The sequence below is a fragment of the Strix aluco genome, chromosome 8, assembly GCF_031877795.1.
Source record: "Strix aluco isolate bStrAlu1 chromosome 8, bStrAlu1.hap1, whole genome shotgun sequence".
NCBI lineage: Eukaryota > Metazoa > Chordata > Aves > Strigiformes > Strigidae > Strix > Strix aluco.
This window is the reverse complement of record NC_133938.1, coordinates 318,890-337,617: the sequence shown is the minus strand read 5'-3', so window position 1 is coordinate 337,617 and position 18,728 is coordinate 318,890. Positions and strand designations below refer to the sequence as shown.

Sequence of the window (18,728 nt, the reverse complement as noted above, 5' to 3'; positions counted from 1 at the left end):
CCAGCACCACATGGGGGGCATGGCAGGTCTGCAGCAGCTGTGCACAGTCCACTGGCTACTGTTGCTTCTTAGGACTAATAATGTACGTCCTTTTCTTCATTCTACTCCAGAGCAGGTTTACTAAGCAGAGATATATATTGCATACATATTCTGATAAGTCCCTCTCCAATCCCCTATCACTGGGAGTCGCATGACGACTTCTCCTCCAAATACTTTCACAAATGAAATGAACATTAGTGTCGATTTGGAATTAAGCAAAGTGGGAATAAATCAATTAGGCCCTGAGAGCAAGGAGATGCTTCATTCCATAGCAAAGGAAAGGGCCCACAGGATCCAAACAGCAGTCAGACAGAACTGTGATGAGAGTACATGCATGATTTTCCACACACAGAATCCAGCAGTGGCTACAAAACAAAGAGATCCTGGACTCTTCTCCACACAGATGCCACTGATGTTAACTTAAGCCTCACAGTCACAAACACTGACCTTGTGAAAAAATTGTCAAAGGGCTACATTTCAAGTCAGTCTGAAGCTGACTGTACAATCATGCCATGCAGTACTGTTAGGAACTCTCTTTCTGGATCCAACCCCAGAGAATCCTATAGCTACTGTAATCTCTGGAAGTATGGCATAAAATCAAGTACAGCTTGAACAGCTTCTGAATTCACTTTTTGCTCTGCCCACTTTTCTTACATTCATAGATCCTAAGTTATCATTCATTTTTGGGAAACAGAGGCTCAGAGAGATTAGACAAGAAAAAAACAGAGTTTTGAAAAGAAATAATTTCTTCCACCTGCAAGCATCATCAGCCATCTGTTACCCTGATGTTCACTTCCTAGTGCGGGCTTCACACTTCCTCGCAAAGGTCCTCCATGCCCCTCTCAATTCCTGGTATATACCATTTGCTTCCTCACTTCTCCATCTTCCTGAAGACATAAAGGTTCATGACAGGGCAGTAAGTGCAGGTGAATAAGGGAAAGAAAAAAAATACACACAGAGAATTCTGAGTGCTGTACAGAACAGACTTTTCAGAATGTGTTCAGTGCTCAGCTGCTACAGGCAAGATGAGAGGAGACAGCTCAGCACTGTGGCTTGGAGGATGTTATGCTACCATACAATTTAGTGGGAGGATAGAGTATTCTCTCAGACCGTTACTGGAATCACATAGGTTAAATCAGTCTTGCTTACAGTCATATCTTCATGCTACAGACAGCAGCTTTTCACAGAATGGTTGGGGTTGGAAAGCACCTCTGGAGGTCACCCTGTTCAAAACCCCTGCTTAGGCAGGGTCACCTAGAGCAGGCTGCCCAGGACCACATCCAGACAGCTTCTGAATATCCCTCACACAAACAAAATAAAATGGCTATTCCTAATGAATATCACGATGTGCAAACAACTCTGGATCCCACAATAAATGAAGTAATTTCTCTTACCTCTCCTTACTGCTCACATAGGTTCTTTCAGTAATATTTTACAGAACAAAAAGTCTCTTAGAACCAAAGTGTTTATCTCAAACTTTTTCTGTCAGATTAATTACAAATGAAAGTGAATTTTCCCACCACAGTTACTTTATGATAGAAAAATCATCAAACCATATTATTTTTACTTGAACACACTTAATTTTGAGTTTTACATCAGTAAACACATGGTTTTGAACTTCTCCCTAATTACAACAGACAGAATTTACAGAATTTCACAGAATCATCTAGGTTGGAAAGGACCTTGAAGATCATCTAGTCCAACCGTTAACCTAGCACTGACAGATCCCAACTACACCATATCCCTAAGTGCTATGTCAACCCACCTCTTGAACCCCTCCAGGGATGGGGACTCCACCACCTCCCTGGGCAGCCCATTCCAACGCCTAACAACCCGTTCTGTAAAGAAATACTTCCTAATATCTAGTCTAAACCTTCCCTGGCGCAACTTGAGGCCATTCCCTCTTGTCCTATCACTTATTACTTGGTTAAAGAGGCTCATCCCCAGCTCTCTGCAACCTCCTTTCAGGTAGTTGTAGAGGGCGATGAGGTCTCCCCTCAGCCTCCTCTTCTCCAGACTAAGCTATAGACACTGAATGTTAATTCTTTATTTGCTTCTAGGCAAGGCATTGTTTACTGACTGGAGAGCTTTACACAGATATAAGTAAAAGGGACATCTCAGCTAAAAATTCTAACATGCACAAAGTTGCTTCCCCTGCGTATGAGAAAGCTCTACTACACCTGCATTTACTTACCCACAATTCCTAACGCAATGTAACCCAGAATGACGACTATGAAGATCACACAGCAAACTACATCTGTACAGTGCCTAGGGACAGAAAGAAACACTTTTTTAAAATGAGGTGTCTAAAATGACCCTTTGAAAACACCAAGTGTCACAGCGTATTTTAACATCTGAATAAGATGTCTGCATCTGCACTTAGTAGAAGTAGAAATCACGTTTGAGATGTAAGGCCCTGCTTTTGCAGCAGAATCATCAAATAAATGTGTATGCCTTTTGCATTGTAGACAACAATAAAAACATATTGAGGAACAGGTTTAAATATTCTTTAAAAAAGTAATACAACACTGAATCCAAGAGATCACTTATAGTATAAGCTACTACAGGACATCTGCCTCAGCATGTCCCTAAAGCTGGTATCAAATACTGCAAAAAATGTGATGAAAGAAAGACTCATCACAACTTACCTGTGTTATGAATAGCTTATGAATGGAAAAATAACAGTGTGAAATGAAAAAAAAAGCCTATATGCAACTACCCCCAATCTCTGCACAAAATTCTGACTCTGCTGCTTGACCTCATTTAATGTAACCAAAATATGCTCTACAGAGAGGACAAAAAACCCCAACATATTGTGGAGAGACATACCCTCTATTACAGACAAGCAATCAAAGAACAGGCATCTCCAGTCTGAGAATTGAGCCAGTGAGTAAACTGTGAGTATTCAGTTAAATTACTGTCATCTTCTTATTTGGACTGCATATTAAGTTCAGGCAGGCAGAAAAGTGGAGATGTGGATCACTAGACTAATTTTTCTCCAGTGTCTGACCTTGATCAGAGCAGTTCTGGGAGTGTAATTAACATGAAGTACAACACTCCCAAACAAGCAGGAGAAGGTCAGTACGCACTTGTGGAGACCATCCACCCCAAGGGCTCCAGCTGGGCTGAGCAGTTCTCTCCTTCACAAGCCAACTTCACAAGCCCTTGTTTCCAAAGATGTGTGGAAGCAAAACAGTTACATCTCACAGGCCTTTGCAGGCCTCACTGGTTAAGAAACAGTTGCAACTAATGGTCTTATACCAGGATTTAATTGACAAAGGAGTGCACTACTCGTAAAAGGGTGTGCTGCCTAGAGTCTCCTTATCTGAAAGATTTCAATTGCTATTGTTATTTACCATGTCCTACTTATCTAACACAGTTTTGGTGAAGAACTTTAGGTTGTATAACCTAAAAGTGTATGAACTGTAACCTCCCCAGCTGGACACAGTTCATGTCTGCAGAGTCTGTTGGTGCTGCTCCGGGCTGTTGCCACAGCCATATTAACAAACTGCTGCTGTTCTGACCGGATCCAAATGCTGTTCCACTTTTCTGTGATAGATGAGTGAGCAACAGTCACCCAAGAAAGCTAACGCATGCTTCAAGTTAAAGGACTATCTTCATGAAGTGAGTGACATTCATCTCTGCTTGTGAGTCCATGCAAGAAGACAAGTGGATGCAAGCTGAATCTCGCCAATAAAAGAAATCTTAGAATACAAACTCCATATGACACACAGTCATTTTTAGCATCTACCATTCTTTCCATTTTCCAGTCTATGTCTCCTCTTACAAAGAACCGTTACTCTTTAGCATAAAGGAAATAAAGATGGCAACTCTTTTAAATAGTTGGAGAACTTGAAGAGTGTTTCCAGGTGTGGAAAAGGAATGAAAAATCCTGTACACTTCTCTAGAGAGACACAGTTTTAACACCTCACTGAAATAAATTTTTAGTGAGGCCAGTGTGGTACAGGATTCAGGTTCAATAGGACAGTAATCTAAGAAAGGACAACTGCTTAAAGTAGAAGCGATGCTAAAACAATGCTGCTCATTGTCCCAGCCTCCATTCAGAAGCAGTTCTGACACTGCTCATGGCTCTCACCCCATCAGAGCAGTTTTTAAGAGGTACAGTATCTAATTCAAGATGTCTCAGGAGAAATATGGCAGCATAAATACTTTAATTACAACTCCTATAGCCTCAAAAACCTTCTTCAGTCCAATTCTCACAGGTCTCATTTTATGATATCTAAATGCAATTAAAGGTTACACCCATTTGTCCTAAAGCTTCCTTTTAAAGTTTTGTAGAGCCACCATGAACAAGTGCCCATAAACATTTTACCAGAATGCAGGATTTTCTGTTCTTTGTAATACACAAACTTCTGTACAACACCCAGTAAAACTCAACTGTTGCCACGTATTGCTGTTATATAAATATTTAAAAAATATATAAGAGGTACATAAATTCTCTTCTGGGTGGCTTCAGAAAATTTTGAAACAGTTCATACAAACTAATTGTTGTTCATGCAAAATAATTGCTTATTTTAGTAGATGCTACGGGTGAAACCTGACTCCATTTAACATCATTGTTAGCTCAAGTAGCTCACAGCGAGATCATAACATTACCTCATATTACAAGGCTCCACAGGAGAGTTAAAAAAATGTAAAATGTCTTAAATGAATAAATTAAAATAACTCTGTAAAGATACAAGGTTATACTGTGAAGATTCTGGGAGTTTCCAAAGTTGCAGGAACTGGAACGATGGGAATTGCCTCTTCCTAAACAGATGATATTGGAAGTCTGTGCTTATTACGGAAACCTAATCAGAAACTATCCAGCCATGTTTTGCCTGAAAACAGATTTGATACGAATTTTTTCAAACTAAGAAGGCGATCTGTTATGGCAAATCTGCTTTTTCAGTTTGCTTCAGGCTAATGAGGCAGAGCAAAATCACTCAGGAGACTGAACTGTTAAACTGAACCCTAAAGAAGATGGATTAATGGAAATATGATTGTGAGAATAGGAACTGAGAACACTCTTATCATACAGGCTCTATAACGTTTCTTACAGAGAGCACTATCATACATTTATATAATAATTATGTGTAAACATTCAAAGATTAATGAGAAAAAGCACTTTACATTTCTTACGGCATAATGATGAAAACATTAAAAATGCTTTTGCTAATAGCCAGTATTAGAAATTTTGATGGTTTTGGATGCTTTTTAGATAACCAAGTTCCATAATCTGAACCAAAATGCAGTGAGTCTATGTATTTGAACACAGGAGTTTCTATAAACTGCTGATAAAACCATCAGATTCATCATTTTCAGGTGACGTAATAAAAGACCTTCATTTGGTTAAGTGCACAGTTCAGGCTTCCACATCACATTTTACTGCTGACTGCTGTCACATAGCTTAGTTTACGGAGCCTGATTTGCTTTCCACCATCTCTCAGAAACACAGTGGCTTCCTGGCTTCTCTTGCTGTGTTACATGTGTCAGTGCATGCAAACAATACTTTATGCATGTGTAATGGCATCCTAGAAAATAAACGAATGCAGAGAAAATCATCCACACAGAGTGTTAGCACATAAAAGCCATTTATTCACTGACAGTTCATGCACTTAATCATTAATGACTGACTAGAACCTCTCTCTGTTTGGCAGTTTCATGCCCAATCTGTCGCAAATGCAATTTGCTGAAGATCCTGCACTAGCAAGAAACGATGATGTTTATTAAACAGCACCAGCAGTATATCGGCACCTACAAACAATTGTGAGCCCAGCACTGTGCAACCACAGAGCAAAACAAGGCGCAAGATGCTCACAGTGAGAGTTCCAGGTTACCACTTTCAACTCTGCTGTCACACTAAGGTAGCCACTAATGTCCTCGCTTCGAGCTCCTCCTCCCTGCTTGACTAACAGCCTGTGTTTCGAGACTTCCCTAAAGGTGATGTTCCACTGTGCCATACAATGCCACGAGTGACTCTGAAGACTCCCTTCTTCACTGGGGCTGAAGTGAGAAGCAAGATCTGCTGTACAAAATGGGTATTCTGTCAGCACAGTGACACTGAAGGCATCATCCTGCATAGCTGAATGAATGTACAAGGCGCCCATGAACTACATGTTTGCAGAGAAAGCTCCTTTCAAAATCCCCCATGAATTGCCACTTCTACTGTGGAGGCCAAAACTGCACAGAAAAAGATATTTATACCATATTTCAACACAAGCTGTTTTCCATCAACTCAAGTTATGCATTTTCTTAATGAGTATGACTGATCTGCACTGACCTGCATGGATTTATTAAGTTGATATCTCTTAGTTACAGACACCATGCTTAAGGAAGTATTGTTTAGTTCTGGAAAACATCAATTTTGGTACATGCAAATGAGCAACACCTGCAGACGATGTATGCCCCAAACCAGAAACATGAAACATGAACTCAAAGAAAAAGGTAAGTTTCCCAACATATTAACAAGTGCACAGCATGTTATGTTGACACAGACAACAGCATGTAATAAAACATATGTGGATCAATAAAATACCCATAGCAAGAAAAATAATTTTATATTCTACCAACATTTATCTATGGTAGACTCTTGGTGTAGTCCAAGTAACATCTAGAGCAGGTTACTTAGTTTTAAAAGCACAAAGGATAATTTGTCAAAATTGTTTCTTATTTCAATATTGACCACAGTATCAAGTGATGTACCATGTAGATATCCGCGAGTGGCACATTTATATTTATGAGAAGGTGAAGTTTGTCAGGAATTTTATTATATTTTTTCAAACTCTTAAAGAAGATAGCTAAATGGTTATGTAAATTTACTGATATTCAGTTTGCATGAGAACACATTAACTACATTTTCTAATCACAGAGGAAAACATGATCTTTGTCTTAACAAGAACAGTGAATTTCTAGAAGGATGTTGAACAATTCACGATAGTCCGGGAGGTGTCAGAAGTTTTTAAAACATAACAAGAAAAAAAAAAATCTACAATGTGTCTAAGCAGCAAGAGGAATACGAGGAAAAACCCAAGAAACTACATACAGGAGGGAGAAAAATAACAAGGGACAAGGGAAAGAGTTAAGACAAACTCCACGAAACTGGAGATGTCAGAAGTGTGATTTACTAATTTGATTTTGCCAAAGCAGTTTAGAAAAATATGATTGTATTGACTGTATAAATTCCATTACTGGAATTTAGAAAAAATCTAAATGGAGGAAGGCAGTTCATTTTATACCCAAAGTAATATAATTGCATTAAGAAAGAGGAGAAGCTTGTTTTTCCACCTGTATGATGGTACCTGACTGATTTATCCATAAATACATTTAAGATATCTTATGATAATGTTGGTGGAAGAAATGCATTATTATTCTTAAAGAAGCATAACACGTTCTATCTAAATTCCTTATGAATCCTTAACTTCACAAGCCTTCCCTGTAACGTTCCCCCCTTCATCTGGCACTGAGACCATTCAACAGAGCCCCCCGCCCCTCACGGACAGATCTGCCTGAAGTCCAGCAGGAGAGACCATTGCAATGCCCATGGGAGACAGACAGACAGACAGACAGCTTTAGGGCTGTGCCACTAGACAAGTGTTCATACACTTGGAAAGTGAGAGGTGCAAAATTTACTCAAGGGTGAACCTCTGGGGGCAGGGAAAGATGGCTTGGAGGAAATTTCTGCCTTTGAGGAATCAGAGACAGCCTAGACTTAAAATATGATGCTCTAGATTTTGTCCCACATGAATTCAGTTAAACTGATCATCAGATCTGGTGTGAGGAAGGTATACATCTCCAGCTCAGACTGACAGAAAACACCCGGAGTTTCTATTTTCCTCTGGAAAGTTGTCTACCAAAACTCCTGCTACATCATTTTGAGGTGAGAAATTGCAGAGCTACTGCTTCAACCTGTAAGCTTACTCACTTGGTGGATACAATATACAAAACCTTACAAGTATTTTCCAGTAGTAATGCACGTAGATGAACACTTAATAACATGCCTAAACTATCACTTAAATTCATTCCTACACACAGTACATACAAAGTCTCACTGGCACTATCATAAAGATACTTCTCAAATTAGGATCAACTCCCTAAACAAACATTTCCATTTATTTCTAAAATTATTAGCTTTCAGACAGGAAAAGAAGAAATAGATCTTGCATAAATGATAACAGTGTGTGTGTTCAAGTCAGAATACCACAGTGCTGCAGTGTTCTCTGAAATAAATTCTCTGCTGAGAAAGACAAAATTGATAAATAACTTGTGGTCCTCTAATTTATTCTTCTTACTAAGGATAGTAAATGCTAGTTTAGAACTTATTCTCTGTGTTACACTTACATCTGGAAAAACACTGATGAATTGCCCATGATTTCTTAGATGCTTTCTAAGCAATTTCACTCTGCTTGTAAACTACTGAACCTTCCCAGAGGTAACAGACATGCCTTCGTCTGCAGCACTGACCAGTAAGTGAAGTCAAGCCAGATTGTTCTGATGGGAGGTTTATAACAAAGAAGTATGTTTCAGAACTACTTTTAGGTTAGATACAATCCAGTTTTTGAATGTATATTAACACTAATGTTTCTATGGAGAACAGAGGCAGACAGTCTTGAACGGTGCAGAATGAGAATGGAAAAAACTAAAAAGGACTGCAGTACGTAGTCATACCAATAAAAGACATCACCTTCATAACATCATTTTGGATTTTCATGAGTTGGTTGGGTCAGAGTTAATCAACACAGCCACTGCATTTCAATCCTTTTTAATAAAAAGATGTTTGCATGAAATACACCAAACTCCACACACAACCCCCTTGAGAATGATGGTACTAGCAAAGCACTGTACACATTGCCTTGTTGAACACTCCTTTTACCCACCATTGTTCAACACTTTAACCACTGGCTACAGCTCTGTTCTATTAAAAAAAAAAAAAATTGAAAAAAAGAAGTTCAGATAACTGAATCTCCTTGTAAATGATCCATCTGACAAAAATTGTGGGAGTAATCCATTCTTCAATAGACATTAATACACCATTACTAAGATACGGCTTTCTGTTTTTCAGGCTTTTAATGGTTTGGGGGATAGCTTGGTGCTCAACAACTTCAAAACATATTTCTACTCTACAGCACCTCCAAAATGCTTCACCAGTCATGATGACAGGATATGACCTTTTCCAGCTGTCTCTGCATCTTTCAATGAAGATATCTACAATTTGCAGCCTATCCCCCTAGAAACCCATCCTCTGCATTTTTCAGAAATGAAGACAAACTTTTTCCCTGATCAGTGAAAACTGACAGTGAAATCAAGAGCAGGACAAATTATTTTATCAGCAGAAAGCAAAGACAGGTGTTTCCCCACCCACACTGTATACAGAGTTATGCCAGTTATGGCAAGGCATACAAACGGCCATGTCCTCACCCACATATCCACTGCTAGCACACATTGTCTGGACAAAAATGTACGCTTTCAGCTTCCTAGTATCTCCTCTCCTACAGAAAAGTGGGAAGCCCCAAAGTCAGAAACAAATCCAGGGAAGATGTCCATTCTCCTCTTGTTGAACTCTTTGGAATACCTTCTGAGAAGGCATTTTGTTCATAGGAACTAGACAGTCTTTATTCGCTTGAAAGACTGAGGTTTCTTAATCATTTAATCTTAGTAATTGGAAAAATGAATTTAAAAAACGCAGTTCATTCACTGTCTTTAAAAAAATTTAATAATAATCTTAAACTACTTCAAGGCCATGTCTACAGTGTACTGCACAGTGCTGCACTGATGGCCCCAAAAGGTCAGACAAGTCATTTGCATATCTCGCAGAAATAGTATGTTGAATCAAAGTCCAAGAGCACCTCATTGCAAAGTATGCTCAGTAAGCAGCAATGCAGCTATCACTGCCTTATGGTCTACTTTACAATGAAGCTATACCCTTCACGTTTAGGGAACTGATCTTTTTTATATTTTTTCTGACAATACTATCTCACCAAAACATCACAAAATGCACTGAGCATACGGGTATAGTAGTACTGCACCGTATTCATTTTAAGAAGCTGCTATGGAACGTACAATTAGAATAGCACATATACATACACCTGGAATTGCAGAAGGTGTCCCAGCAGCTACACAGATGTAACAGCAAGCCACAGTGCAAAAACAGTTTTTAGTAACTGTATCACACAGTAACAGTAAAACCAAGAAAAGTCCTCCTGACATACCATCGCCAGAGTTTCACCACTCCTCATGCCCATGAGGGAAAGCCACAGTAATAGACTTCTCAAAAATACCATTAAATTGCAATATTTTAGGATCCAACTCTGCAGTGCACAGCGCCACAGGTAGTCTCACTCACTTCAGAGACACTTCATGCATGTAAAAACTGTTCCCTCAAACAAGGGTTTGCAGGCTGAGCCACGCCGGCAGCAGCCTCCTCACTCACAGAACCTTCCTGCTGCGGCTGCTCAAGCGCTGCCGAATCTCTGCCAAGGACCCACCCTGCAGGCCGCAGCACCTACGCAACGGCGCACACCCAGGCCATCCTCTGGAGAGAAACAAGGCCCTTGGGGAGGTCACTACGGGAGCAGCAAAACCAGCTGCAAAACTGAAGAACAGAGTGGGCCAGCGTTCAGGTCCTGTGCTCTATGGAAACAAGACAGACTGCACCACACGGCCATGGCACCCCAGGACGTAACGACACCTCAGATGGTCCTACTTATATCAGCACAAGGAGGACAGCAGGTACCAGACCACATGAGGCATACAGAATTGGCATTCAAATTGAAAGAACTCAAGACCACACAGTTAAATAATCCCGAGTAATCATACAACCTCAACGGCGGTAAGGATTGTCTTCTGGATTTAAAAGAATTACAGAATCAAATTCACCAGTTTTGTTAACAAAATCTTTTATCCCCTGTTCTCTGCAAAAGCGAAAGTATTAAATAGAATGAGTTATTTACCTGTTATGAATAGGTCCTCTGAACTTTGGGTCAAATTTCCTTGGTTCACCTGCATTTAAAATAAAACAGTATAAAAATATGTCCTTATTTAAAATAAAATCTAGAGAGAGAGGGGTGTTAACAGCAGTCTTTGAAAAACATCTTCCATATATTCCTATTTAAACAGTTCTATTAAAATACTTTCATGCAGGCAATATCAGTAATTCACCAATACCTATTTTTTGTAGATGAGATCAAAGCTTTTTTCTTCTAGCTTAAAAACTTTGAGGGCCTCGCATTTACCACACATAAATTACCTTTCATGTACATCCTATCACTACACCTATGAACAGTTCACAGTAGAAAGTTGCTGATATTTGAGAGACAGGGATTATGTCTCGCAGTCATATGCTAAGTGTGTTTGGCAGCAAGTGAGTGAACCTGCCTCTCTGGAGCTATGGGCTCAGCTCTCCTGATTTTTCTCTAAAGGTACAGCTTGGAGTCATGTTTGTATTTAACATTATACTTACAGTCTTGCGGAGTTATTCTTACTTCCCACTGCTTTTGTTGCAGGATTTTACAGAGCTACAGGTTTGCCCTTTTTGCACTGGGCTTATCAGATGACAAAGCATGGCTGGAGACTGCAGAATTCAGTGCTGACCCTGCGGTGCACTACTCTGCACAGGCAGTGTGATGGCACTAGCTTCTCCCACGCTGGAGAGGAGGTGCAGCACCGCAGGGCAGGCAAAGAGCACGTGTTCCAAGTATCTTCTCTAACTCTCAAGTGGATGCACCTACCACATAGCCCAGTGTAGGAAGCAGAGCAGGTTTTTAAAGTTCAATTGGGCTATGCATACAGTCCTGAACACGGCTGTTGCTTTATATGAATCTCAGAATGACCAGAAGGTCCAGCCAGGTCCCTCTGAGAAACTGGCAATAACATCTGGCCAGTTACAGACAGAAGGAGTGGAACGTGATACATTTTTTTCACATGGCTATCCTGGTTAGCATAGCTCCAATTGATTCGCTCTACACATAAGCAAACTATATTAAGAAACTGCCAAATACTAACCCACCAATCTGTGCTTCAGATGTGGACTTGAATAAGATGAATTACAGTACGATTTCACTTGGGAAAGAGTAACAAAAATTTATGGCAGAATTTAAATTTTCAAGTTTTAAACTACTGTATGAAGAGAAAGAAGCAGTCCTTCATTCAACAGACCAGGATTGGGATTTTTCCTTTTGAAAGTAGCTATACAGCTTTATGGGATATGTTTTTTTAAAGTTCAGTAATTACGGAGATTTACTGAACCAAACGTTATGCAATGAAAAATTACTTCTTCATTCAAATGTCAATGCTACAATACAAATCACTGTTTCAGAGTGCTTTCTCACTGCCTTCTTAAGGATCTCCTCTTCTGAATATACCTGGTATTAAAGGGTGTTACCAACCTAAGATTTCCTCCACCCGCAGAAAATATATTTATTTTCTTCAATTAGAGAACAATTCAGCAACTTCTAAAAAGCAGAATTTACTTATTAACTAAATGCCCGACTTTGTTCCTGGTTTATATCAGAAAAACCTTATCAAAATACACACAGACCAGTACAATAAACACAGCAAATAATAAAATTCTATTTGCCCTTCATCTGAGGTGTTCAGGTCCACCTTACCAAGCTCCTAAAACAAACATATTTTAACACAGAAGAGACTGGAAAAGCTAAAACTGTGGAGGAGTGATGTGTGACAGCAATGCTGGGGAGTGGAAGATGTAAGTTATGCTGTTACGCAGGTGCTACAGGAATCCACCACAGTCCAGAAAGCAAGTGTGTCATACACAATAGCTAATGCTGGGTCAAAACCTGTATTTTGAAGAACCTTTTTGTACAGCAGTTTTTACAAAGTAGTCCTACAAAATAATTTCCCTTCAGAACAATTCAGAGTCTTTAACATTATCCCCCATTGACAAGTTCTGGCCATAAGGCATACTGAAGTGAACCTTTGTTCATTGCTCATACCCAAGCATGTATGAAGAACAGCCACAAGATCACAAAAAAGATCCACTGAACCCACACCCTGTATCTAACAAGGGCCATAGTGAATACCTGAGGAGAAATGCAAAATCAAGGCAAACATCGTGGTGTTTCCCTAAAATTGAGATTACAGAGATTTGCAAACCCACTTTTTTGAACCAGAGGTGGTGACTTTGTATCTAGTAGTTGTAGGTGAATTTCTCTCATTCATTTCATCAATTTAACTTGCATACACTTTAACAATCTGCAATGCCCTACATCAGAGTACTAGAGGTTAATGAAACACTGAAGTACTACCTCCTTTGTTCTGTTTTAAGCTTGCCATAAATCAGCTCATACCTGTATGACAGCACGGCATGCTACTAATAATCTGATGGGTTATTATATTCCTCCTTACTTGTCTACCTTCAAGAGTCCTAGTCTGTTCAATTGTTTCTTGTACATAAGCCATTCCATACTTTTGGTCACACATACTCCTTTTCTGTACCTTTTTCAGTGCTACTGTATATCACTGGAAAATGAAGGGCCAGAACTGCACAGGATATTCACCACGAATATTGGCTGTGATTTATATAATCATGTAATGACTTTTTCCATTTGATCTCAGTCCATTCCTAATAATTCTTTCTTACAGTCTACTTGCTTTTGGGGGCAAACACTTTCACTGAATCATCCACTAAGACCCCAAATCCTCACTCTTGAATGTTACTAGTTAGCTCAGTCCCACTACTAGAAAAACCTACTCTCCAAAGCTATTCAATATTTTCCTTAACAATTTGAACAATGAAGTAGAATGAACACTTTGAAACTGTGAAGGTGACCAGGGTTAAAATACTTCTGGAGACAGAATCAAAGGGATTTTGATAAACAATTCAATAATTCAAAGTGATTTTTATAAACGGACCAAAGTTATAAAGACAAACTCCATTCACAAATCCATGCAGAATAATTGCTTTCAGCAACACTGATGAGAAGAACCCTAAAGGATTATGGCAGACTACAAACAGAGAATGAATCAATAAAGCGATGTCTTTGCAAAAAAAAAAAAAAAAGGACAAATTCAAGAAGTGTGAGCATGACTGGTGAAGTCACTGTTCCTTGTGCCTGGGACATATAAGACCTCAGCTGAAAAACTATTTCTAGATCATTGCACTAGAATTTCAGAAGATACAGACCAACTGGAGAGAGTAGAAGGACTGATTAAGAAGAAGACACTAAGGTATTTACAAAAAGCAGTAAATGCATGCAAACTTCACTGACTGTGATATTGGGAAGGAGCACAAAACCACAGTCTTCAAATACCATATAAAAATGACAGTGATCAGTTGTTCTCAGCTTCCTCTACCAGAGAGAGAAGCTACCTTCGTTTACATCAAAGACGGTTTAGATTAGGCATTAGGAAACCCTTCAGAACATATGGGCAGTTATACACTGGAACAGGTTTTCCAAGTGTACTTCTGAATTTTCCTCGCCCCAAGAGTGTCTATCATTGTTTGTTATGTTTATGTCATACCTGTGTGCTTCTGACATGGAACAAAGAAAAGGCATGTCAAAAGACACACGTATTTATGGAGCATATTCAAGTGTAGTAGGTGAGCTCCATAATACTGCTACAATGAAAACGAATATCCACTAACTAATAGTCAAGAAAATAAAATCAAAGCATTCCAGAAAACAAGCTCCGATTCAAATGGAGTCTTTCATCTCCATCAGGCAAGAAGAGGGATGATGTGAGATAGTAACAGTCATTAACAGCAGTAAAATTATTGCAGTACTGCAAACTTCTTCCAAGAACTGCTCCTCGCTCCCAGCAGTCGCTATGCTAACTGTGGCACGGTGCAGTGCAACACTGCCCAAACTGCCTTCCTCTGTCACCTAGCTCTTGATATAAACCCATTACAGAATATGTCAGTTTACACAGGAAAAGGTAACTATTTTCTAAGTTAAAAATACACTAAAATTCACTGACAGGACTAGTCTGTAGCATCACTGGAAAATTCCTTACCAAAACACATGACACACCAACTGTGATCACAGCTTCATGGAACAGCAAAAAAAAGAAAAATGCTGTTTGTTTCATTCTCATTTTTACAAATTAGATTTCAAATTCCCTAATTACTACCATTCTTTAAAAATTGAGAAGATTCTTTAGGAACAAGGTGGGAATTATTTATGCTATTAGTATTGACATAGCTCCTGATAAAAGCAAACTACTTCTTTAGCTATAAAAGCCCAAACATATTTAGAAAACAAATTTCAAGCTTTACGAGTTTGGTAAGCATAAGGAAGAAAGCAGTGGTGTGGAATAACAACTGTCATTTTTTTGCTAAGATTAAAAACTGAGATGGTATTCACTCTTTGCAGATGAGACGGATCTATTTCACAGGCTGCTTTATAAGAGGAAACTTTTGTACATTGAATTATAGTATCATTACAAGAAATATTTTACAAGATATTTCATTAATCAATTCTGACTCCAAACAGGATATGAATTTAACTATTGCACTTTATCACTGTAATAATTTTTTAAAATAAATCTAAATTACTTATCTAAAATAAAAATCGATAATATATATAAAGTTTACCTTTGATAGGTAATTTAAATAAGCTTGCAAATGTCATGCTGGAAAAAAATTAAGATACACCAATAATTGAAGAAGTTATAAAAAAATCATTTCGGGCTGGATCCAAGCCCATTAAAGTCAATTGAAATAACACAGTTGAACGAAATGAGATTTAGATCAGGCGCTTATGACTTGTCATAAGAAAGCAGGTAAATTACCATGTTTTCCATAGTAGTTTTCTTCATCTCTATGCATGTTACTTACTGTACCTGGACCACTTTAGCAAGCTGTCTGTGTGAAATATTAACTGTGGACTCCTGTGTTGCTAGCACTCTTTCCCCAGCAAGCACAAAAATACTATTTAAATAGATTTTAAAATAAAGCTGAGTGTCACGGACTTCTCCAATCAGAATGGAAACTCACAAAGTAGGCAGGCCTTCCTGGGAACAGAAAGTTATCACCCAGCGCCTTGCCCGCCTACTCCAAGCCAGTCTGATAGCACAAATGAAGAGGAATGACTCTTACCAGCTTGTATTGACATACAATGTATGAGCAGAAAGGGAAATGTCTGCACCTGAATACCATTTGTAAAACAGTATTATGGAAGTCAATACAACTGAAAAATTACTGAAGATTTGCTAACTGAGAATAACACACCATCAGTAATTACTGTGCTTTTGCAGTCTGTGTTACTGTGAGAGAAAACAGTCTTTACATGTCACAGCTGGCCAAGTCTTTCTTCCCCTGTACATGGGACTAGCTCCCCCAAAGTACAAGTCAGGCAAGTAGGAAAACCAAGATTTACTCTGGCACGTTTAAGTCTAAAATGCAAACTGTCTGCTGTATATCAAACTTTCATTCTTGTCCAGTGGAACATTCATCTGTAGAAGTAGTCATAATTTACTAAATTATTTTCTTAATAAAATGTACATTTCATATTTCTGCATAGCACAAAAGTACAGAAGAGTTAGCATTGTTACTTTTGATACTGTAATGCCTATAGAGTGAAAGGAAGTACAAGGCATTGTAGTTAGTGTATGAATCCAAAAGCCTGAAGCCATTTAAGAAAAAAAAAAAAGCCACAAAGGAACAGAACCCTTGTGTGGTGATCCTGATCAGCATGAAACTTCCATTCCCTGTGGAAAATGATTAAAACACCAGTTGTAGAATTCTGTAATGAGAAACACATACACTTGTATATGCATTCCTATGACAATTTCACAAGACAGGGCTGAACTACATGCGGGAACAACAAAAATCACATTTTTAAGTCAACCCTCTCACAGTGTAGTACACAATGACAAAGAAGAATGATCTTATATTATCGTTCACAATGATGCCTGTGATATAAAGCCACAGTCCATTCTGTTATTACAGAACTTAACAGCAATGTTCTAATATTTACCAAATGAGATATTTAGCATAACCAGTATCAGTAAACAAAAGTAAAAATAATATGACGAGGATGTAGGTTGATCTTCTGTAAAATATTAACCATTGACTGAACCCCCATACTTAACTACCTCCCAAGACTTCTTGCTATTCTTGAGCAAATACAAAAAAAAAAAAAAAAAAGGAAAAGAAAAGCAGAGAAGCCAAGTGACTATGATTCTGCTGTGCTCCTACTCAAGTTTGCACCTCTGACAAAGGCTGCTTTAGTAAATCTGAATATAGTACAGTAACAGAAGGCCCTGAACAGACAGTGCTAAACACAGATGTACACTAACTGGCGGTTGGCCAGCTATATATTATCCAACTCTAATAAAATGCTATTTCTACGTTCACAACTATTAGTTTCTTCAGATTTCTTCCTTGGTGTTTGGTCAACAATTACATGTGCCTCTGGCTAGAATAGGTGTGGCTTTTTAAGAGAATAGTATTTTTATTAGAAAGGCGTCGGAGCTCTGTGTACGTGCTGCTTCTCTCTACTGGAGTAAACAGGTATGTTCACATAATTAAAAGTGCCTATAATATGCCTCGGCAATTGTAATGCCTCCTTCAGGGCAAGGGTACGCAGTCTGCCAATTCCATGCTCAAGATACAAGTGCAGAAGCCAACAAATTAGGCTGCTAATAAATGCTCGGGGTGCATTAGGATTGAAGAGATTCATCCTAGTTGATGTTTCTCTAAAAAAATCATACGAAGATTTTGATGGTTCTGCCCTTCTATTCTGGACAGAAGTAGGAAAAAACAAAATAACACAAGCTCTTGCACAATTCATCTATCCCTTTCAGGAAGCCTAAAATTCTTGAACATATCTGAAAGTCTAATCTTTGCAAGGTTTACAGTCTAATTTTGCAAAGAATCCAAATAAATGTTTGAGATATACTGCTGTTGAGCTGCAGTCAAATTAATTTTACTTAAATATTTTGTTTTAGTCAATCTTAAGCTATGTTGTAAGTCACATTTAATGTTCCTTATACAGAAACAGCTTAATGATCCTAGTAATATAATACTTTATTACTGCAGGACACAAATGTGTAGAAGCAATCTATTAAGTCAAAAGGTTAACATTAGTATAAAAATAGCTCTTCCAATAAGTCTTGTATCTGGTTTACAGGCATACAGGGGTCTTTTCCTCTTTGAAAGATTCAGGTATAACTTGCTTGTTACGAGATCATCCACTGATACAGACATACATTTCAATTATAATAAAAACACCCTTATGATTCCTCTCTTGTGTAATAAATCATAATAAATGGTAGCCTTCTTTGAAATATCTTTTATCATGACAGTATGAGCCTTTCTGTTTGCTGTTCCTTCAGCCAGAAAAGCTAACGAGAGGATGAATACAACTCACCCTGAATTCCATTTTTAAATCCCAAAGAAGACAAACTTTTCTGACTTTGGGTTGTGGGGTGGTTTGTTTTTTATTATTATTTCCTGTTAGCCATTCATGCAGACAGATTTTTTCCATGAGAACAATTAAATGTGTTTGTCTTTTAAAAGTTGAGAATTCATCATTCAGTGAATGGATGCCACACGTAGAAATGTGAGTCAGCAATATCACTGCATTAAATAATTGTAGTAGAGTTTCACTATCTTGATCCTATATTAAATCACAGGCCAGATCACAGAATCACAGAATCCTAGAATGGTTTGGGTTGGAAGGGCCCTTAAAGCCCATCCAGTGCCACCCCCTGCCCCGGGCAGGGACACC

The 18,728-nt window shown here is 38.6% G+C and overlaps 1 protein-coding gene across 1 annotated transcript in view; it reads right to left on the bottom strand.

Moving 5' to 3' along the window:
* The window catches only part of SLC44A5 (solute carrier family 44 member 5), an 89,311-nt gene that overhangs the window by 42,385 nt on the left and 28,198 nt on the right, over positions 1 to 18,728 (bottom strand). The window contains exons 2-3 of the mRNA XM_074831722.1: positions 10,989 to 11,037; positions 2,234 to 2,307 (exon numbers count right to left, since the gene is read on the bottom strand). Of these exons, the coding sequence (XP_074687823.1) occupies positions 2,234 to 2,307; positions 10,989 to 11,037 (123 nt within the window). The remainder of the gene's footprint in view (positions 1 to 2,233; positions 2,308 to 10,988; positions 11,038 to 18,728) is intronic.